We start from the raw sequence: 24,129 nt of genomic DNA, 5'->3' as shown, positions 1-24,129 counted from the left end.
ATACCCAACAATTCAAAGAATATATACAGGAAAGATCAAAGAATCAGACATGTCCACAATAATTGTGACATCATCACAAATGCCTAAAACACCTGATCATCTTCCTCTTGGCTCTTTCTTGCCATAACAAATGTGTTTTATAAACTCACTGTTACAGCAGTCAGAGAGAGATGAATGGTAAGAAGTCAAGGGTCAAGAGACCAACTAAAGCAAATACTGATCCCATCATGGTGACAACAAACTTTATTATTAACTAAATCTCTGTTAATTCTCAACAAGAACTTTTGTACATGTCTGAAAGAAATAATCGTAAACTGGTTTCACACTCAGTGTTGCTGGAAGTCAGTTGTAGTTTTTGTGTTTCTCTTTTTTCTGTTCTTGTTTCTCTGTCCTTCAGTGATTCTGCTTATCAGGTGTTCATCAGTGTCTCAATTCACTCACTTCTTTTCATTTAAGTGGACTGTATTAGTGAACTAATGTAGGGAATAGTGAATGAGGGTATAGGGTGTGATTGGGAAAACAGCCTCTGAGTGTCGACTTTGAGCACTGTTCATTTACAGTATATTCCTGTAGGCTATTTTTATTTTCTACGGTATATTACTGTTTTAATGGAAAATGGTATGATATTGTCAGAATCTGGCCTTTTTTTACTGCAAGGGTTAACAGTGCAGGGTTTGTGATGAGAATATATTATTGGTACAACACAGTTGTTAGATTCAAATTACCTCAGTGAAGCAGTCTATTTCATGATGATTATAAAACCATCAACAGGAAACCATCATCACCTGATCTCATCTCACTTTAACTTTCTTTGCTGCTGCAAATGTGTTTGACAAACACACTGTCACAGCGGCCAAAAAAGATAAAAGATATAATAAGAGTTAAGAGCCCAACTAATGGAAACACTGATCACTGTTATGGTGACTTCAAATGAAACACATTAGAGTTAAACACCTGTTAATTCTCAATAAAAACTTCTGTAGACGTCTGACAGAAATAAAGTCAGTCTGGTTAGTAATAAGTGAAGCTGGTAATGCTGTTTGTGGAGTTGTTTAATGAAGTTGGAGCCTGACATCAAATGTTTAGACGTCAACCTAATTTTCATTTTCAACTAAAATGTTCAAATCCAATAACATTTATCGCTGGGGTGACCTCATATTGTGGCCATAAAATGAGCACACAGCGAGTGCGCTGTGAGGTTACACTTTTAGCTCACTGTGAACTCACATTGTGGTCATATGGAGAGATCACTGTGAGATCAACGTGTTGACTGGGAAGGGCATTGGGTAATTATAGTTGTTGAAACTAGCAGTAATTTGTTTATATTATGCAATATTTATGGTTACAACTCTTCTTCTTTAAATTGTGAATTGTTAGACACAATAGAAGAAAATGTCAATATTTTCTCAACTACATTTCCAATGGCAAAGATAATTATTGGCGGAGATTTTAATATGGTTCATGATAATGTTCTAGATAGATTCCCCTCAAAAGTATTTAATAAAAATAACATTCTCCAGAATTTTTGTAATAATTTAGCTCTTATGGACATTTGGAGATATATAGACATTAATAATATAGACACCCCCTTGTTAGACAATTCACATGGAGCAATAAACAAATGACTCTGCAATCACGAATTGACTTTTGGCTAATTTCCTTAGACTTGGAACAAAAAGTTTTACAAGCTGAAATTTCCCCAGCTATTCTTACTGATCACAAAGTTTTAACTTTAAGTATTAAATTTGAAGATATCCAGTGTAACTCTCGAAATGTTGGCTATTGGAAACTAAACAATTCACTTATATACCATGAAGATTATGTGAAACAAATCCAATTATTAATAAATACATACTGGCAACAGGCAAATATTAAGAAGGAATATGGCAAGATATGGGAACTATTAAAATTTGAGATAAGAAAATATAGTATTCAATTTGGAAAAAAATTGGCCGCGAAAAAAAGAACACGTACTCAAGATATAATTAAAGAGATTTCCAATTTAACTCAAACATCTACACACCCATCCAATAATGATGTTTTAGATAATTTGCAGAAAGAATTAGACCATATTTATCAAGAAAAAGCCAAAGGTGCTTTTGTAAGATCTAGAAGAAAATGGATGGAAGAAGGTGAAAGAAATAGTAAATATTTTTTTTAGCCTCGAGAAAAGGAATGCAGAAATGTGCCTAATTAGAAAATTAAAAATAAATGATTTTGTTACTGAAGACCTAGACACAATCTCTAAATTTATTTCTAAATATTATACAGATATATATTCATTAGGAGAAGACCAAGATAATTCAATTCTTCTTAAAACCATTAGAAATCCAAAATTGCTATCTTTAGAAAGTAGAATTGAATGTTCTGAAAACCTTTCTCTAAGTGAAATTGAATTCTGTTTAAAAACACTAAAAAACAATAAATCCCCTGGAAATGACGGCCTTTCATCAGAATTCTATAAAGCTTTTATAAACGATATATCTAAATTACTATTAGCAGTATATGAAGAGGCCATCAACAAAGGATCCTTCCCAGTCAACACTTTGATCTCACAGTGATGTCACCATGTGGTCACACCGTCAGCAATCTGAGTTCACAGTGATCTAAAAGTGTAACCTCACAGCGCTCTCACTGTGTGCACAAACTGTGACCACAATGTGCACCCAAAGCGCTTTACAATCATGTCAGGGGATCTCTCCTCAACCACCACCAGTGTGCAGCATCCACTTGGATGATGCGACGGCAGCCACAGTACAACGGCGCCAGTGCGCTCACCACACACCGGATATAGGTGAAGAGAGGAGAGAGAGTGATAGAGCCAATTCAATGTAAGGGGATTATTAGGAGATTACTAGAGAAGCTATTGGTTTGGAATGCAGTTAAAAAAAGAGATGGGAGTTTATTATAGTTTATACAAGTTTAGAGAGAGAGAGAGAGAGAGAGAGAGAGAGAGAGAGAGAGAGAGAGAGAGAGAGAGAGAGAGATTTTCATTTCCTTAAGTAGCTAAAGCAAACACACACCTTTATGGGATGCAAGTTAAAGAGAATTTGGTAAAGACAGAGTATGATAAATCCCACATTAAGTGCACACAGCCTACATTTTAGTCCAGTTCAGTAAGCTATTTTAAGAAAAATGTATATTTAGATATAAATTAGATAGTTAGATCATCTCATTTATAAGAAACAACTCAAACCAGAAAGGAGTAAACAGAGTCTTACCAGAAGAGGCCATCTCACGCAAGATAAAGACAGGCAACAAAAGAAAATTCAAAAAAATAATAATTTTGAAAGTGAGTAGAGAAGACTAGGGCAGCTAAACTTACACGTGCTTAGCTAAGTTTAAGCCAGACAGAACATCAACCTGACCGTCCAGAACTTTTTGCTCTATCAAGCTAATCGTTTCTAAATAATAAATGTTGCATCATTGCTAAACAACAATAACTTAGATTATTTAATATACAGGTACCTCAATTCGTGTCGCTGTACAGTCTCCCCCTACTGGACGCATCTGGAACAGCAGGGGCGTAAAACTGCCTGGGGCGTAGATCTACCGGCTACAGGTCCGCAGCCTCCCCCTACTGGACGCATCTGGAACAGCAGGGGCGTAAAACTGCCTGGGGCGTAGATCTACCGGCTACAGGTCCGCAGCCTCCCCCTACTGGACGCATCTGGAACAGCAGGGGCGTAAAACTGCCTGGGGCGTAGATCTACCGGCTACAGGTCCGCAGCCTCCCCCACTCCGCAAAGGCGCCCGCGCGAACAATCGGCACGGACCATCCAACGGGGGACGGTACTTTCTAGACTAGAGCAATTAAATTATCTTGTTCCCCCTTTTTGTTACATATACATGGCTAAAATGTGCCTAATTATATTTCTATAGGCTAATGAAATAATATCGGCATTATAAATTTTTTTTTTCATTAGGCTATTTTTGGTGCCCCCTCAGCACTTGGTGCCCTACGCACAGCGCGTGATGCGCGTGGTGGGAGCGGTGGCGCTGCTTATATGTTTACTTTAAATTTGACTGATGTTTGTCTGCTGTTATTGATTTATAACAGTCAAATGAACAAAGAAAAGTGTGATCTGATAGTGTTGGTTATGTTTTGACATAATCATGCTGTGATCTGAAAAATGAAACTTATTGAGATTGTTTGGTTTAACTTGTTAGCAGCAGCTTTGTGATTCTACAGCATATGTAATGGCCTTCCCCTTTAATTTGTTTTGCTTTGCGTCACCACTAGATGGCGGAATACATTTATTGCATATAAGGGATAGGAAACAGAGTAAGAGTATTGCCACGTTGTTCTTGAGCTAACCAGCTTGAGAAAATGGTTCAAGCTTTAAGCTTTAGTATCCCTTTGGCAAGCAGAGCGAGGTATCCCAGCCGGCACATGACCGACCTTCAACGTTGAAATATGGTTGAAATAATGTCAGTTGTCATTTCAACGTTGAAACAACGTTGATATAACGTTTAATGCTAAATGGTTGAAAACCAACTGGTACATGACCAACCTTCAACGTTGAAATAAGGTTGAAAAAATGACAGTTGTTGTTTCAATGTTGAAACTACGTTGAAATAATGTTTAATGCTAAATGGTTGAAAAAGGGTAATAAAAACACTTATAAATCAACTTTGATTTTTTTTTAAAGATATATGTTGAAATTAATGTATACAGAATAAATAATTTCTGCATTTTAAATTATTATTAAGATCATTATTATTTTATTATCATTTTGCATTTTTTATCATGAACCTCATCTCAGTAATTCATCTTATGAAATAAATGTGATCTGTTGTCAAGGTTTAAGTCTGCTGTATGCAGAATGATCAAACAGGAAAACAATTTTCTGTTATGAAATTTCTTTCTTTTATGTCTCTGTGTGTGCACAGTAGCCTACTATAACTTTAAATTCTGCGATTTCTGAGAGCAGTAGGCAAGGAATCTCAAGTGACAGCTTTCATTTTTTTTTTGGTTTCTGAGTTGGGTGTTTAGGCCTACATCACCAAATCTAACTTTATCTTACCTGAATCACTGTCTTGTTTGCTAAAACATAGCACCTTTTTTCTAAACATGTCAGCAACGTTCCCAGAACTGGTTATTTTTGATTAACTGAGTTGCAGGAATTCAGCATAAGGGATATGTAAACGAGTTGAGATTAATAAATTGATAAAGCACGCAAACCGCTCACAGCAGCCGAAAACAAGCCAAATTTGAGGTGCACAAACTTTCTACAGGCTTTCAGAGAAATCAAGTGTTATATACTGATATATATATATATATATATATATATAAATAATTTAGTATAATAATAATAATAATTCACACACACAAACAATAAGTTAATATAGACGAAGTTGATTATAATATACACTAGTTAATTATTGGAACCCAGATATTATTATTATTTATTTTTTTTAAATTGCCATTTAGTTATATAACGCAATTATTAGTATTGTAACGCAAGGTATCATTATAAATATAAATTGAATTTTTCAAAAATAAAATAAAAAACTTTTAATAGGCTAATTCATGAATGGGTCATAGAACTACACAATGAGTTTAAAATCCATGATTTAATATTAATGGTATTTTAAATGATGTTATATGTTTTAATTCTAGATGTTTATTTAAATACTGCGTGACTTTGAAGTGTTTTAATCCGCGTGCGCGTGAACATTCGAGTCGCATTCAAACACTGGAGCGAGCGCAGATGGAAACGAGGAAACGTCATCAACTGACAAACAGCAGAACTCCCGTCTCTCGCTGTTGTTTTCACTGCTTTCAGGTGAGTTTAGTCAACAAATTCCCACAAATAATACATACAAACGTCCCTGACACCTTTATTGCGTGTAATTGACACGCTTCTGTTGAATATTTACTTTATATAAATGGTTTTGTGTCTTCAAAAAAGTCCGTTAGCATCTCAACCATTTTCACTTAACGTTAGCTGCTAACTTACGTTAAGTTAAGGCTAACTAACCTTATAGACTGGAGCTCTTGTTTATGAAAGTTTGGGGTTTTAACCTTATCTTTGTGTAGATAACAGTTCTCTTACGAGAGGTTCTCTCGTATTGCGTAAGCTAGCTTACGCTGCGGGAAAGTCTCCTTTCACGAGATACTGAAGCCAAAAATTATCCTAATTTTTTAAAACTTGTCAACGCAGTGCGGCAGCCTGCAGACCTAGGGCAAGCGAATCGCGTGCCCATTGGCTGCTCTGCGGCAACTGCAGCAGCCTATGGCTGAGCCTTGCGCGTGACGTCACGTCCAATGAGCGCGCTTGGCGCGCTTAGTGCGTCACAGCCCGTCATTAGGGGTGTGGCTTAGAGTATATAAGCAAGGAACAGAGGCTGCTTCGCTGATTTCTGTCTCTTCAGCGAAGCTCTTCGCATCGCTGATCTCCGAGGAAGCCGCCGTTGAATCCAGCGACCAGCACGCCGAGGATCTCAGCCTGAGGACGCCGGCCGCTCGCCGCCTTCAGCCTTCCCTGCCTGCTGCGCCATCCGGCACATATATCCTTTTTCTGCTCTGTGTTGTGTGTGTGTGTGTGTGTGTCCGCCGCGACACACTTGCATCTAAAAGAGCGCGAGGCGTTGTTTCAAATGCCTCGCACATCCTGTGGCTCGTGCAGAGCCTCGCTCAGCGACGGAGACCGCCACGTGCTGTGCGCTCTCTGCCTGGGTTTTGACCACGCTGTTCGCGCTCTCTCCGAGGGCGGCTGCGAACAGTGTGAGGAGTTACCGATGTCGACCCTACGGGCTCGACTCGCTAAATTCGAAGAAACTCCATCTTCTCCGGCCGCTTCTTCCGGGCCACGAAAGAAGAAACGTCGCTCTCAAAGGCCGCCGGAACTGGACGCTACAGCTGAGCGCTCGCCGGAACCTCTCCCGCGAGCCTCGCTCTCTCCTTCCCCCCCACCCTTCACCGACGCGCAGCGGCCGGCCACTGCCCGCACTGCCGTCGCCCTGGGGGATGATGCAGATGATGCCGCTGACAGCTGCTCTCTGCTCGCGTCTGACAGCGAGGAGTGGTCGGGCTCTCACCGCTCCGCCCCCTCTACTCTGGAGTCTTCTCGAACCCGCGCTAGTGTTGACGCAGAGCTTCTCCGCCTCCTCACTTTAGCGGTTGAGAGAATGGGACTGGATTGGTCCCCACCTAAGGAGCCGGAGCCCAATCGCCTTGACGGGTTTTTTCTGCCTAGCCGCCGCCCTGCGCCTGCCTCTAGGTCAGCACCCTTCCTGCCTGAGCTCCACGCCGAGCTCTCTAAGTCCTGGAACGCTCCGTTCTCCACCAGACTCCGCTCGCCAGTCTCCTCGGCTCTCTCCCAGGTGGACGGAGCCGCCGAGAACGGCTATAACGGCATCCCCGCCGTTGAGGATGCTGTGGCAACGCACCTTTGCCCGCCGTCTGCTAGATGGCGCTCAAAGTCTGCCCTGCCGTCTAAAGCCTGCAGGACCACCTCAGCTCTCGCCGGCCGCGCTTTCGCCGCCTCCGGCCAGGCTGCTTCCGCCCTGCACTCAATGGCTATTCTTCAGATCCTTCAAGCCGACCTCCTCCGTGAACTGGACGAGAAGGGCTCGGATCAGTCTGCCTTAACCGATCTCCGCAGCGCTACGGATCTCGCGCTGCGCGCTACCAAGACCGCTGCTCAAGCCATCGGCAGATCCATGGCCGCGCTCACCGTCATCGACAGACATCTATGGTTGACGCTCGCGGACATGAGTGAGTCAGAGCGCGCTGTGTTTCTGAACGCACCACTCTCGCCCACCGGCCTCTTTGGCCCTGCGGTCAGCGGAATTGTGGATCGGTTCTCTGAGGTACAGAAGGCGTCGCAGGCGATGGACCTCTTCCTGCCCCGCCGTTCGAGCTCAGCCACAGGCCGCCCTCAAACTCAGCCTCCTGTGCGCAGCTCTAACCAGCGCTCTTCCAGGCCCCCCAGCGCTTCGCAGCGACGCCAGGGCAATCGCCCCAGGTTGCGCTCGACCAGCCGTCACAGACCGCCGCCCCCACGGGGCCCGCGGTCCAAGATCGCGTTGAAGCCCGAGCCCGCGAAGTCCTCCTAGCATCCGCAAGGAGGAAAAGATGGTTGAGTCCCGCTACGGCCGGACCGCCATCAAAACGCACAGCTCTGTCAGTCCCCTATGTTCAGGCTACTGCAGCAGCACACACCGCAGCCAACGAGCCAGTATTTACACTCGCTCGCCTGCACACAAACGCCGTTTTCACGGCGACCCAGATAAATCTCAAAAAGAGTATAAGTGCTTTAAGTGTAGAAAATGTGCCCACACCCATGTGCTCACTGCTTCACACAAGTACAATCCCCATGGTAACGCGCCCAGAGCGCTCTCTCATAAAGCGGCCTCACACCGCTCGAGTACTAAATGTAGTAAAAGTGCCCACACTTCCGTGCTCACAACTACTCGCTGCTCGCTCTGTCACTCAGTTACCTCAAATTGCTACGGCTCAAGCCGCAGGGGTATTAAGTGTAGAAAAAGTGCCCACTCCCGTGTGCTCACTGCCTCACACAGACCAGGTTCCCATGGCAACGCGTCCAGAGCGCTATCTCTTAAAGCGGAAACTTTCCGCTCGAGCATCAAGTGTAGGAAATGTGCCCACAGCCCTGTGCTCACACCTGCCCACTGCCCGCTCTGCCAGACAGGTTGCAAACCTCATAAAGCCCCCAAACACTGGCCGTGTCATAAGTGCATATCCCGCGCCAGCTCACGAGCACGCGCGCCCACTTTCAGACACCATAATCCCCACGCCGCCCTCGCGCCTGGGTTGTTTGACAGCAGTTCACGCTCCATCGTCCGAGATCGAGCTACTAAATTCTGCACAGTCGGCAAGCCCTGTTCTTCTGCCCTCGTGTCCGAGCATCGGCGGCGCGCGCGCCGCCCCGTCTTCTCTGATACAGGTTCCCCATCCCGCGCAACGCGGCGATCTGAACCCAGAGACCATTCGACCCCTAGCTATGCATGCAAAAGCATGGGAGGCTATTCAGGGCGCGTCAGAATGGGTGCTCAACACCATAAGACACGGTTATTCGCTCCAATTTGCTCGTCGCCCTCCGCGCTTTCTAGCGCAGACGGAAACGAAAGTGAGTTTGGAAACAGCACATCTGCTTCAAGCAGAGATAACAAAGCTGCTGCGAAAAAGGGCCATAGAACAGGTGCATCCTTCCCTGAGCGAGTCAGGCTTTTACAGCCGTTACTTCCTCGTTCCCAAGAAGGACGGAGCATTAAGACCTATTTTAGATCTGAGACATCTGAACAAAGCCCTCATGAGACGGCCGTTCAGGATGATTACAACCAGACAGATCCTCGCGCAAATTCGCCCAGGAGACTGGTTTATCTCTCTCGATCTGAAAGACGCTTATTTCCAGATCCAGATAACTCCCCGTCACAGGCCATTTTTGAGATTCGCCTTCGACGGTCGAGCTTATCAATACACAGTCCTGCCGTTCGGCCTGTCTTTAGCACCCCGTACATTTACGAAATGCATGGACACGGCTCTCGCTCCCCTGAGGAGTCAGGGAATGCGAATTCTGAACTACTTGGACGATTGGCTCGTTCTAGCGCAGTCAGAGACAGAACTTGTGTCTCACAGAACAGCGCTACTCGACCACCTGGAGGTTTTGGGTCTAGCGGTCAACTGGACCAAGAGCTCGCTCTCGCCCCGGCAGTCGATTTCCTTTCTCGGAATAGAACTGGACTCGGTGGCGATGACGGCCAGATTGACGGAGCAGCGCGCGCGCCGCATCCAGCGCCTCGCTGCATCCTTCAAAGAAGGCAACCGGGTTCCCCTGAAGGCATTTCAGCGCATTCTGGGGCATATGGCCTCAGCTGCAGCAGTGCTTCAGTTGGGTTTACTGCGCATGCGCCCGCTTCAACGCTGGCTGAGAACGCGCGTATCCCTTCGAGCCTGGGCGACCGGCGGCTCGCTAATCAGAGTGACTCAGGTCTGTGTCTCAGCCCTGCAGCCCTGGCTAGCAGCCGAATGGTATCACACGGGAGTGAATATGGGAGTGGTTTCACACCGGAAAGTTGTCTCTACAGACGCGTCCAACCTAGGTTGGGGAGCGCTCTTCGAAGGCAGACCGGTCTTTGGCCACTGGTCAGACCAGGAGAATCTCCTACACATAAACTGTCTAGAGATGCTCGCGGTCGAGAAAGCGCTCATGCACTTCCTCCCTTTCCTCCTTGGTCACCATGTTCTAGTCCGCACGGACAACACTTCAGTAGTGGCCTATGTGAACCGCCAGGGCGGTGTCAGATCAAAGCAACTCTGCGCCCCGACGGAACGCCTCCTCGTATGGGCTCAGCACTCTCTGCGCTCTCTGAGAGCATCGCATGTGCCTGGCCATCTGAACGAGGGCCCCGACAGACTGTCCAGGGACAACGTTCCCCCTGGGGAGTGGTCTCTACACCCCCAAACAGTCCAGTCGCTGTGGCGCCGCTTTGGCAGAGCGAAAGTCGACCTCTTTGCGTCAAAAGACAACGCACACTGCCCAGCGTTCTTTTCAAAGAGCGAGGACGCGCTGGCCCAGTCTTGGCCCAGCGGCCCGCTATATGCGTTTCCGCCAGTCTCTCTGCTGCCTCAGGTCATCGAGAGAGTCAGGAAAGCGCGCCACACAGTGCTCCTCATAGCCCCGTTCTGGGAGAACCAAGCTTGGTTCCCGGAACTCATACAATTGGCAGACTCAGCCCCCTGGCCGATTCCGGTGCGGAGAGACCTTCTCTCTCAAGCCCGCGGCTCGATTTGGCATCCCCACCCAGAGCACTGGTCTCTGCATGCGTGGAGCCTCAACAACTACAGGCTGATCTACCAGAAGGGGTGATGAACACGATCATACAATCTAGAGCCCCCTCCACGAGGCGGCTCTACACGTCTAAATGGTCTGTGTTTAACAAATGGTGCACTACCAAAGGGCTCAATCCACAGACATGTGGGGTCTCGCAAGTATTGTGTTTCCTTCAAGAGCTACTGGACGCGGGCAGGTCCCCCTCCACGCTCAAAGTCTATGTCGCGGCCATTTCAGCGCTCTCTGTTTCAGAGCCGGGCCGCGCATTAGGAAGGAACGAGTTGGTCATCCGCTTCCTTAGAGGAGCGAGGAGGATGAACCCCCCGCGACCCCCTTCGGTTCCTATGTGGGATCTTTCACTGGTCTTAGACGCACTGAAAGCACATCCCTTTGAACCTTTAGAAACTGTGGATATGAAATACCTCACGCTCAAAACCGTTTTTCTGATAGCACTGTCTTCAGTAAAACGTGTGGGAGACCTTCACGCGTTATCCACTAACGCTGCGTGCCTCGAGTTCGGACCTAATGACTCTAAAGTTATTCTCAGACCGAGGCATGGGTACGTCCCAAAAATTTTGGGCACTCCCTTCAGAGCGCAGGTCATTTCCCTTTCAGCCCTGCCGATTACTGGCTGCGAGGCAGATAGTCACCTCCTCTGCCCAGTTAGGGCGCTGAGAAGCTATATTTCGCGCTCCGCCGCCTTCAGGCGTTCAGAGCAGCTTTTTGTTTCGTTTGGTGGGCGCACCAAGGGTCTCGCCGCCTCGAAACACACTCTGTCCAGATGGATAGTCGATGCTATCGCAGCTGCTTACGCATCTAAAAACCTGCAGTGCCCCTTGGGCATTCGGGCACACTCCACCAGAGGCATGGCCTCATCGTGGGCGTGGTCCAGTGGGATTCCCATTCATGACATTTGTGCAGCGGCAGGCTGGGCCTCCCCCTCCACATTTGTTAGGTTTTACAACCTGGAAGTTCCCGCTTTGCAGGCCAAAGTGCTATCAGTCTAAGTCTCGCGTAAGCCAGCCCACTGTCTGTGCGCGGGCTACGCTGCTGATTTAGCTCTACTGGTTGAGCTACACTATATGGAAGTGTTAGTTGGACCGGCTGTGCCGCTCCCTGCCCCATATTATGTGCTTGTACTGTGGTATCTTGGCCGCCCAGCTCCGCTTCGCGTTCCCTGGGCTCCCCATGGGATTCATTCAGGATGCTGGGCGCGCGCACGGCGTTGACAAAGGTGTTCCCGCAGCGTAAGCTAGCTTACGCAATACGAGAGAACCTCTCGTAAGAGAACGTACTCGGTTACTAACGTAACCTCTGTTCTCTCTAGAGAGGGAACGAGTATTGCGTAACCCGCCGTGCTCTCGCCACGAGCTCATTTTCGCTTCATGCGACAGAAACCAGCGAAGCAGCCTCTGTTCCTTGCTTATATACTCTAAGCCACACCCCTAATGACGGGCTGTGACGCACTAAGCGCGCCAAGCGCGCTCATTGGACGTGACGTCACGCGCAAGGCTCAGCCATAGGCTGCTGCAGTTGCCGCAGAGCAGCCAATGGGCACGCGATTCGCTTGCCCTAGGTCTGCAGGCTGCCGCACTGCGTTGACAAGTTTTAAAAAATTAGGATAATTTTTGGCTTCAGTATCTCGTGAAAGGAGACTTTCCCGCAGCGTAAGCTAGCTTACGCAATACTCGTTCCCTCTCTAGAGAGAACAGAGGTTACGTTAGTAACCGAGTACGTTTTTGATTTGTTTTGCTGGTAATTTGTCAACAATGGGTGATAGGAAGTAAGCTAATTTATTTAGCCTAAAATACTGCACTGTACTGTTAATCAGTGACATCACTTACAAATTAGTGATTTAAAAAAAAGGTCATTTCAGGAGCAACAGAAAAAAAAAACCCTCTATTGATTAATCGTGATACTAATTTCATATGCATTTATTTCACAATACATTATCTAAAGAATTATAACGTTATATATATAAAATAAGCTCTGCTCTAGTTTGTAGATGTTCTATTGTAAATCCCATGTAACATTGTTGGCTCTGTTTTATTTCTCTAGGTCTGGTTTGAATTATGTTGGCCAATGAGACAGACACCATAGGCTACTGTCCAACTCAGGGGTATTTATTTTGTATACATTTTTTTTTACTGATAAATACTGAAATTCTTTTTACTTTTAAATGCTAAATGTGGTTCAGGCACGTAAGTTATTTTTCACAGATATCTGGCCAGCTTATAAGTATGAGTATACTCATGGCTCATACTCTTAGCCTTGAAAATGTTTGAATTGATATCCCCAATGCAATATCACGGGGTAAAGATATCATTAGAGTTCTTAAACTTATGGCTGTGCTCTTGTTATCAGATGAGATATAATCCGTAGCGTTTGGCCCTGTGATTCTTCAGGACAAGACCTTGATGCCATCCACACTCAGTAGATGAAGAAGGTGAGTTTCACAATAGCTGCCACTATCACAAATCAAGAGACCGAACACAACAGGCTTTCATCCATATGAACACACCCATTATGTAGGCATGGGTACTGAAACAATACTCATACTTATTTTCACTTAAACACAGTTTGGCCCGGTTTCACAGACAGGGCTTAGACTAAGCCAGGATTAGACCATAGATCAATTAGAACATTTAAGTAATTTTTATAAACATGATTAGAAAAAAAAACATTAGCGATGTGCATCTTAAAACTAAAAAGGCACTGATATATTTTTAAGATCAGTCAGTGCAAGTTTATTTCAGTGGAAACAGCTCAGACTTACATTTTAGTCTAGGACTAGTCTTAAGCCCTGTCTGTGAAACCAGGGGTTTATGTCTTAAGTTTAAGCTTGTTGAATAATATGTCAAAAGAAATGCAATGGTCAGGATAATTGAGGGCCTTTTTCTATGACAGCAGACACATGAGATAATGCCTGAAGTGAGGCATTATCTCATGTGCCTCTGGAGGAGGACATACATTTTACACTTCAGGAGAAAGACAAAGATGAGCTCCAGGGCAGATTTAGCAATCATTATAAAGGTGAGTTCAGTGTTTCCATGCTTAAGTGACACTGTTTAATAAAGCAGAAACATTATGTGTTATTTAAAGTGATGATTTTACTTGTTTTATTATTAAAAGGTAATATTAAAGGTTAAAAATTACCCACGGTAATAATAGACCTGCACAATATTGCAAAAAACTGATATTGCAGTATTTCATTTTTTCTGCAATATAATGCAATATGAAAAACTATTTCACCAAATTACTTAAATAGCTGTATTTGGGAAATAATTAATCATTCTAGAATGATTGGTGTGATTTTGTAGGGGTTTCTGCACAGAAAATAATAAATTGCAAGAATAGGTAAAAAAAAAGTAACAAAGATGTAAAATAAAAATCCACGTAAGTCTAATTTAGGTACAGAAATTGAGTAATCAACTGTAAAATAACATGGCATAGTCCTGTCATAGCCTGACTTCACAGAGGCCTATACTGCAATATCACTACCACAGATAAGTATGAATGATAAAACAATATGTTCATGGCTTTAATGCATCACATAACATGCTTGTTTATTACAGTGTGTCTGGTTGTGTGTGTCTTGCACCTGTTTTATGAGGACACCGTTTTATGAGGACATCATAAGTACATGTTCCTGATGTTTAACTTGACTACAGAATCTCAGTGTGTTGTGTTAGTTTGACAGAATCCTGGTCTATGAGGACACTAGTTTTACCGGGACACACAAAATGGAATATTAGGATCGATACTGATAACCCATAATTCACAGCTCATTGTGGCTAATACCGATATCGAAAACTATTTGTGCTTGTTAGATTAAATATAATCATTGAAGAAGTTGGTAAAAATAACAACCTCTGTTGAAATTGGCTTTCAATAAGTAATACTAAAATTAGTATTTATTTGTCTTTTATATTTTTTTTATTTGCTCTTCTTTCCTTTTTTCAGATGATAACTGATAATAATCAGATGAAACCTGAACAAGATACAGCAACTCTAAAGGTATCTAAGAAGTTTATAATATAAATGCAGGGTGAACTAGTATAGTTTCTCTCTCTTAATACAAATAAAGTATTAATATATTTATTTACTTATTTACTTTATTTGTAGAGGCAATTACATCAGCGGATGTTTTTTAGACTTGTCGAGCTTTATTAAATCGCTCCGCACTCAAAACAAATCTTTATTGTATAATTACTTTACTCATTTTAAGACTTTGTTTATCTTAATTTTACTGCAGTTGTGGCAGCATTATTTGGAGAAATAAAGTATGATATCTTCCTGGAACAGTAATTTAATTTGTTTCAACATTAACTAAAATTATATTATGACTTCAAAGTGAAAGAACATAAATGTAAAGGCCTCAATAATAGATTTAATAAAATATGACGGGAAAAAAGCTTCATAATTTGTTTTCAGAAATGCATAAACATACCTGGAGGAGGATCTGCTCCAGCGCTGTTACCTCACTAACTATTTCGTCGACTTGGGTGTCGTCAGAGTGCCACATTGCTGCCACATATTATTTCTGCTATTGCTATCAATTTTATGTACAAAATATGCCTTTATCCACATAAAATTGATATAGCCTAAGCCTATCATGACTATCATAGGCCTACATCTACGTTCAAAAAGCTGATATAGCAGCCCCTAATGGACATGTTATAAGATCAAATTCTAACCATACTATCCTACAGAAAAACAGATGAGTCCAGAATATGAACGCAATTTAATTACGTAAATTAAGTAGCCTATAAAATAAACAAATTATTGTGGCATTAATTAGCCCACAAACAATATTTATTTTAAATCCTAAACTAATTTATTTAAAGAAAAACACCAGCTTTCTCTAGTGTCGTGTTTCAGCCGCCCAGCCCACACAGCGCTTATGCTACTCGCCGTAGAAAATTCACGATTTAATTTGTTAAACATGAAGAGGACTTATCCGTCTGGCATGGCCGCTCGCCCTAACGTTAACCTAGATAAATGTTTGCTATTATTAAGCGCATATCCAAGTGTTTGTGCGGAGTGTGGAGCGCGCAATGCATGACATGGAGGCGCCGGTGCCATCACTCGCATTTTCCTATCAACAGTGCGGAAACAACTTAAAATACTCCATCATTTCTGCTCGTACAGAAAAGAATAATACATCAGTCGCAACTACTTTTATTTGTGTAAACCCACAACAACAAGAAAACGTTGTGCTTTTGTAAAATAAAAGGACGCGCTTTCATGATCTCCGTGAATTGGCGCGCATCTCAAAAATGAACTGAAAAAACAGCGTATCACTAGCCTCACATGAGAAATATATCTAAAAAGCTTGAAATGTTCACCAACGAAAAAAATCCAATCGAAAGGAAATACGTACGGTACTAGGCTATCTGATGATGTAATCCTGTCCGATAAAAGGTGCATCTACTTTATAGCGGAGATGTATGGAGATGTTTGCAGTCGACACTGATTTAGAAAACACTAGTTTATTAATAAACAATTAAAATGCTTCGTTATTTTTTCAGACAAATTTATTATCAATAGCCTATAGCCTGCTTTTGCCGGTGCTTTGCAGCAATATTTATGTATGCGCTTGAGCACGGAATATAGGCTATAGCCTAACAAGGATTGAATATAAACGTGCGATTAATTGCTTAAATGAATGACTACTAGTCTAGAAAAAATCTTTAGTCTATGGCAACTCTTATCAATAACCTACATTTAATTGTTGACATTATTTAATTAGTAATTAGTATCCAGCTCTTTACATTACATTAGTTGAGTTGGCATAGTTAATGAACTAATAAAATAAAGTTTAAATTAAGATGATAACCATATATTTCAATATAGCATTGCTTATTCCACCATACAAAGGACTGTTTATAAGGTGACAATCCGTTAAACATTTGAAGATTGTAGGCTGTAGGCTATCTTGAAGAACTGAAATCAGTCAGTGTCATAAGTAGTATACTGTTACTGTAAGGTTTAGGATGGCCCTATGCAATATTTGCACTGCTCTATTCCAGTAAATGTATTAGCTAACGTATTGTCTAGGCAAGGAAATACATTTATCAGGCAGGTGCCTGTGCACTCAGATATTGTTCAAACCTTGTCTATATCAAGAATGTGTCCCAAAACTGGAAGGTCTGTCAAATATTTCTGTTCAAATCCTAAGTCTTCATATTTTAAATTAATTCAGTTTTACAGCCTATAAATCACATTATCTGGAAAGCAATATTTGGACATTAATATAATGAAAAGGATATTATTCATATGTTTTAGGCTATATACTTAGTAGTGTTGTCACGATACCAAAAATATTGTTTCGATACCGATACCAAGTCAAGTATTGCGATTTCGATACTTTTTCGATACTTTTCCTGAAAGGGAGAAACACTCTCAAATATCATTGCTGTGCTTTATTTTAAAACCGGGACAACATTCTAATCATATAACACACTAATAAATGAACATATGAACAGCAGATATATTAAACATTTAATGTGTGTGTGTGTGCAGTTAGTTGGGAATTAATGTGAACACTGATCTCCTTTTTTATTAGATTTGCCAGCTGTCACTTCTGGGTGGTCATAAACTGGAAGACACAGTAAGGAAAATGTTGAGCCACTTTTTGACAAACAAACTGGCTTCATCATTTAACTGGGCAGGACGTGGACAAAAGAGGAGCTTCGAGACCTCAAATCTCTCGAAGATAATGTTCCGTAAGTAATAGACTAACTAATACTAAAAGCGCTTTTCACACCATCTTTTTTTAACAGTTTTACCAAATCATTTAGGAAAGTTTCCTGCAGTCAATAATTTTATGTAGGGGTGTGACGATAACCGCATTATCGCGTTAATGAGATGCCTACCGCGGTGTGAGGTCATCACTGCACTTTTTTTTTTTTTTCTGAAAGTTACAGGAGTGCATATGGTGTGTGATATGAACTATAAACACATTAATCTTATAATTTACTGTATTCCGCGAGTCCTATGTTCAAGAGCTTCTGGAGAAAAAAAAAAAAAACCCGTTTCCTGTGCAAGGGAGGGACAGTCCATTAAACATATGGGGGATTTATTTTTTGTGTGTGTCTGATTATTATTAATTAACTGCTAGGTTTCAGTACTTGTGATGTTTACAGATAATGTTCAATTAAATACACACATAGGCATAAAAGACAAAAGCATAAAGTAAACAGTTGGAGTTGGATTTTAATTGCAAGTAGCAATACTTCTCTTATGTCATATAGGCAATAACAGTTGACGGCGCTAGCCGAATGACATTATTCAAAAAATGGCCACGAATCTAGTGTCTAAGCCAAATACTGTGTCGCCTATTTGGGAACATTTTGGCTTTGAGGCAGGTGACAAGGGGCAGCCGGTGAACTTGGACAAGGCAGTATGCCGTATTTGTCGCAACAATGTATCCGTCTCGCGAGGAAATACCACTAATTTAAGATCACATCTTAGAATTAACCATCCTGTGACGTTTGCCGGACTTTGGTGCAGTACACCAACCTGGCCGGCGACACCCTGGCTGTGTGGCGTGAGCGTCTCAGCTGCTGCGTGGCTTATCCATTTTTATTTCGGCTCCCATGTTAACAGGTTAGAGTTTGCACACTGCCTGCATGAGACGCATGAGGAAAATGCGTGCATGCTAGAAATAGAACTGACACCTATTTTTCACGCAACAGGCACGCGTTTAGGAAGCGTTTCCAGGCAAAATAGAATAGGAAAAGATGTTTATATGTCATTTTGACACGAATAATGTATCGGTTCCAAACCGCGAGATTTGTTGCTTCTTCACCGCGGTAAGAAAAAATCCCATACCGTCACAGCCCTAATTTTTTCTCTTAAAACTCATCTTTGATCAACAAAAAGAAAAGGCAAAAGTCAAAGCGCTACTCTTTAATTTTGTTCCTAATGTTTTCAGGTGCATTGAGAAGTACAGCACAAGGTAAAGAGGCTTCCAAGGTAGACTTTTCTGAGGCAGTCAAAAAATGGTTGCGTTACGCTCCAGACAGAGATGGTGGCAGTGGCAGAAGATCATCTGTTATTTAATTGTTAATTTTTTTGTGTCAATCTAAATTAATTACAGTTATTATTATATAGTATATAGTATTGTTATATAGTTTAGGTAATAATCTGTGTATCTAATATCTGTAATTAATCTGTATAGGCCATCATGTTTCTCAATTGTTAAAATACGGATAAATTGTGTATACTTTGAGTTGTTAAATTAATTATAAGTATATTATATGTTAATTGAAATTATATGAAAAATATTAATATGTAATATTACAGTATAACACTCTTGGCTTTTTACTGAAATATTTAAGGTTTAAACATTTTTAAATTACCCCAGGCTGTTTCAGTGAGAAAAGTTCTATAGGGTAAATAATCAACTAAATGAGGTAGGCTACAAATATAATGTTACATTGCTTGTAGTTATAATAATTGTTTGAACTATTATGCTAACAGATATTGTGGTCAACAATACATTTTATTTATTCATTTTATTTCTCTATAGGTCTATTTTGAGGTATTTGCCAGCAATGAGACTGACACCATACAGCAGAGTTATTCGTTCCACTTAAAGGTATTTATGCATGCATGTATATCTATACTTGTTTACTTATTAATGCTAAATGGTTCAGGGGCTCAACAACTTTAGGCATGCAAGTTATTTTTAAGCAAAAATCTCATTTTAACCCACTACCTATTATACATGCATATAGCAGCAAATATAAATAACGACAAAAGCAATAGCCTACTTTGTGTAAAAAAAAAAAAAAAAAAACCTTCTCGACCATTGTGGTTTACCTGACTGTTTTTTCTTTGTGAGGAAAAACTGTGTCTTTGTACTTTGCAGGATTTATAGGTTGATTATATCTCGAAAGCTCATCACTCACTTGAACAGTGGATTTGGATTTCAGCCGTGCAGGTTGTGGAAATAGACGAGATGGTGGAAGACAACTGAGAGTTCGTAGGAAGCGTCATAGGAAGCATAGGAACTCGAACTTGAGGTAGGCTATTCTAGACAAACATACACGTTTTTTGCAACCTCATAAAATAAATAAGTTACCTCTGTGTGTGTGTGTGTGTGTGTGTGTGTGTGTGTTTTTGTACTGCTTCACCATTAGCGTAGCGATATTAGCATGTATTTCAATGTAAGTTAACTTAGTACCATCTGACATTGCTGTGTTTTGCTGTTGGTAATGTTAACTTATGTGTTTAATGTTGTCAGCTAACATTAGTTTAAAAACACATGACAGGTAACAAAAAGTGTGGGAATGAGTAAAGTGGTAAAACCATCATTTATTCAGTTTACATAACCTCTTCAAACACTGATAACGATATTGAAAATATATTTGTTTACATTTTTTTTTAGATCAAGCAGCATTGAAATAAAATTATTTATCGGGGGAGAACACCCAACAGAAAGACCCATTCACCAACTACAGTAAGTCAATTTTACCCACTGTTCGAAAACCTACACTGGGATTAATAGTATTAAGTATGATTTTCATCTTTAAAATAAGACATTTAACGTTACTGATAGAAAGTAGGATAAAAAAATAGGATAAATACGGCTGCAGGTAAAATTATTTGATGGTTTGATTTTGGTGTACCATTTGGCTTTTTTGTGTGTGCTTCCCTTGCTATGATACACATTTCTGATGGGATTGCCATGCTTTAAGTGTATGTTTACATTTTTAATTATGTAGGCTAATACTAACAGTCTCAAAGATGACAACTCAGTTCATGTTGTGTGAATGTTATAATGGCAAACGTTTTTACAATTTAAATCAATTTTTAAGATTGTTTAAAGGAATGGTAAAAAAAAAAAAGAAAAAAACTGCTTTTTATGGACTATAATAATTAAGTACAATAATTTCTTCTTTCCCCCCTTCAGATTCGCAAAGGATCCAGATGATTACTGGCAATTTGGTGGAGGATTATTCTTTAGCTGCTACATTGCACTATCACTTCTGGTACAGATTCATTGGCCTTTTGTGTTATTTTTTTATTTTACTTGATTTAATAAATTACTTTTAATTAGTACAATGTATGGTTAGGATTCTGAATTAAAACAGTGTAATGTTCTCCACAAATATTATCAGAAATATATAATTGTTGAAACAATATAAACCTGCATTGAAAGATATAAAGAACAACAGACCTCAACCCTCTCAGCTCAACACCACAATTTGTTGATTTCTTCATCTGGTTTAAGGATGAAATCATGACCTTATGATTATAGTAACCGTAACTGACACATGGAGTAATAGTACATTTTTTACAATTCCACCTTGGGGCTCTGAAGAATTTCTTGTGTAAATGTACATCTGAATACATAAAATATGTGTTTTAGAATGGATAGTGTTGTATACTTTGTTTTCTACCCGACAAATTGACCTGTAAAGTGAAAATCTTGTACATGATTTATTGTGTATTCAGTGTTTTTGCTTTTATTTATAGGATAGTAGCAGACAGCGGGCACAAAGTGAAGAGGAAGTGATGGCATCGGAATGGACCTCGAGCTGGGACTCTGTCGGAGCACTGCACAAGGCTGTCACATTTTATAGAGAATTTAAAAACTTATTTTTTTTACTGTACACTTTAAATATTAAATGTTTAATTTAAGGGTTACTGTAATTGAACAAAAACTGTCTTTAAATATTCCATTTAGATGTTTACTTCTTTTAACATTACTTTGAAAACGCTGCAATTTAAAGTTTGAGATGGTTTTTCTTTTTGTATTTTTAGACTTGTTTTTTCAGAATAAAACTTTTTACAATCTTGAGCATGTGTTAACTCATTATTTAATGTGTTTAATTAAGCCATTGCCGCCAGTCATTTGACAGTTAACACTTTTTATTGTACAGTATGGACAGTTAATCACAAATTCAGTCAGCATTGTAATGATGACTCATGTTCCAACTGCAAACTAGTTTGTAATTGAATGTACAATTGTATTTTCGCATGATGAACGGTAAGACGGTGAAACAACGTCACAATATCAACGTTGATTCAATTTGCAAAATCGAAAGGTAATTCAACGTTGATTCAACGTCGACAGAAGACCATAACCCGAAAGGTAAGAGTGAAACGACGTCGCGATTTCAACAGTGTATCAACGTTGTTTTTCCGCGGTGAAACGACGTCACAATATCAACGTTGATCCGTTTTGCAAAATCGAAAGGTAATTCACCGTTGATTCAACCAAGGTACCTGACGTTGTTTCAACGGTGAATCAACGTTGAAATGCCGGCTGGGATGTTTAGTTTGTTTTCCCTGTATTTCTTTGGTACCATTTGTTGATTTCTTTGAACACGGTTTATTTTGTGTATGTTGTTTGAGTTTATTTTGCTTTGATATTTATGTATTGTTCCTTTGTTTTCTTTGTAGTTTTACGGTGCTACCGTGCTGTGATGCGATGCGATTGTTATGGTGCTATGAAGTCAATGTGTGAACACAGTGTTGTGATGCATGGAGAACGTTTGCAACAAAGAAACGAGACAATGAACACTTCAGCAATGAAGTTTATTGCAGCTTAACAAAATAAATCGAAAGCACCCGTCAATAACTCTCTGCCTCTTTTCTACGAAGCTGAAGGGCCGCTACAGCATATGATTATCAGTACTTTTTCTTATAATCTAAAATATTTAATAATATTGTTCTGATCAAAACACTTTCAAATAAATTCATTTAGAAACACAGACATCAATAATCAGCCTGTGAATCTCAACAATGGTGACAATAATAAAGCATGTTGCAGTGGCTGCCACCAATCAAAACTCATTAATGGCTCCCATCATGCATTGCGGTATGAATAAATGATGATCTGAATTGTCTATGTAATTTGCTTTTCCTAACTGAATATTCTGCTCGTCACCATTGTTGAGATGCATAGACTGAATCTTGATGTCTGTGTGTGCCTAAAAGAAAGTTTTTTTTTTTTTTAAACAACTTTTAAAAAATCCTTTATTATATCAAGAATTCTGCTACTGGACCGATCTACGAACTGGTGCTACTTTGCCAGACTTTTATTTTATTTTTGTGTACGTTTGTTTTTAATGTTCTTGTGTCATTGGGTTTCATATATGGTGCTCACCTCTCTGTATACACAATGTGGCCAATATAAATAATACAAGAGGTTATGATGGTTGCCCTGCTAACTTCAGAAGTTGGAATGTCAAATCACTTAATCATCCGGTGAAATTTGTAATGGAAATTTTACATTTAGATGTGTTTTTTACTTTCAGATGTGTGCAACTTGTGTTAACGTTGAATATTTATTTTTACTCATAAGCATTTAAAGAAATATAATCATATAAGCTTGCAGGAACAAAATGTTTTGGGTAGCAAAGAGACTATGAGTACTCAAGTGACCTTTTGTGTACTCCAAGTGTGAAAAATATGTGCGCAGCTCGGATCAAAATAGATATAAGCAAAATGTGTGAAAAAGCTGCAGCTAAAAACAGGAAACTTTTGCAGACGTAATATTGTTCTGTCTAGATAGAATTTATCTTGAACAAAGACGTGTTGCCTTTTAAGGTAACTAAGGCGATCTTTTGACAGACCAGGATGTGTTTTGTGTATATAAGCTGGGCAAAAAGGAGAAGTCGGGGCCTTCTCATATCAGACTCTGACTGATGTGTGAACAGCCAATTTCTTGCAAGAAATAAAGCTGATCTTTGTTAACCTTTGAGATATCCTACTGTCTTACAATTATTGAGAAAAGTTGAGAAAAGAATTTCCACAACAAATTGAAAAAAGTATTCTCGCACTTAAAACAGCTCAGTGCAGATATTGCATTCTTACAAGAGACCCATATACGTGCTTGTGATAGTTCTCGCTTGGTTAGGGGATGGGCAGGCCAGGTGTATCAATCTAATTTTTGCTCAAAGGCTAGGGGTGTTGCTATTATGATAAGTAAAAAAGTGCAGTTCACGGCATCTCATGTGCAATCTGACTCCGCAGGGCGTTATGTCATTGTGGTAGGAAAATTATACTCGCTCCCAGTTATTTTAGCCTGTATTTATGCCCCGAACTGGGATAACTCTACATTCTTCGCTAATTTTTTTTTCTCACTTACCAGACCTGTCATCACATCATCTTATGCTTGGTGGTGACATTAACTGTGTACTTTCTCCTCTTTTAGATAGGAGTTTTTCTAAGAGGACATCCCTGACAAAGTCAGCTCACACTATTCAGCTCTTCCTGAAGACCTATGGTGTAGCGGATGTGTGGCAGTTTCGTAACCCCACCTCTAGGGCGTACTCGTACTTTTCCCCGGTGCATAAGACGTATTCAC

General features: G+C 40.9%; 2 protein-coding genes across 6 annotated transcripts in view; one reads left to right on the top strand and one right to left on the bottom strand.

Annotated features, from left to right (window-relative positions):
- The window catches only part of LOC311286455 (dynamin-2-like), a 107,111-nt gene that overhangs the window by 47,528 nt on the left and 35,454 nt on the right, over positions 1-24,129 (bottom strand). The window lies entirely within an intron of this gene.
- Positions 12,571-21,832, top strand: LOC311286450 (uncharacterized protein). 5 transcript variants are annotated; one of them, XM_084402681.1, is made up of 10 exons: positions 12,571-12,921; positions 13,167-13,248; positions 13,710-13,835; positions 14,766-14,819; positions 17,371-17,530; positions 19,339-19,407; positions 19,681-19,834; positions 20,200-20,271; positions 20,725-20,803; positions 21,291-21,832. In XM_084402681.1, the coding sequence occupies exons 2-6, from the start codon at positions 13,240-13,242 to the stop codon at positions 19,347-19,349; spliced, it is 360 nt and encodes a 119-aa protein (XP_084258807.1). In that variant the 5' UTR covers positions 12,571-12,921; positions 13,167-13,239; the 3' UTR covers positions 19,350-19,407; positions 19,681-19,834; positions 20,200-20,271; positions 20,725-20,803; positions 21,291-21,832. The 5 variants fall into 5 exon arrangements, with proteins under 5 accessions (XP_084258807.1, XP_084258806.1, XP_084258804.1 ...); XM_084402680.1 differs by having other exon boundaries at positions 13,713-13,835; positions 18,742-19,407; positions 21,291-21,828; XM_084402678.1 differs by having other exon boundaries at positions 18,742-19,407; positions 21,291-21,828.

The sequence above is a fragment of the Rutilus rutilus genome (assembly GCF_951802725.1).
Source record: "Rutilus rutilus genome assembly, chromosome: 2".
Classification (NCBI taxonomy): domain Eukaryota; kingdom Metazoa; phylum Chordata; class Actinopteri; order Cypriniformes; family Leuciscidae; genus Rutilus; species Rutilus rutilus.
The sequence above is the reverse complement of the archived record's forward strand: the minus strand, read 5'-3'. Positions and strand labels throughout refer to the sequence as shown.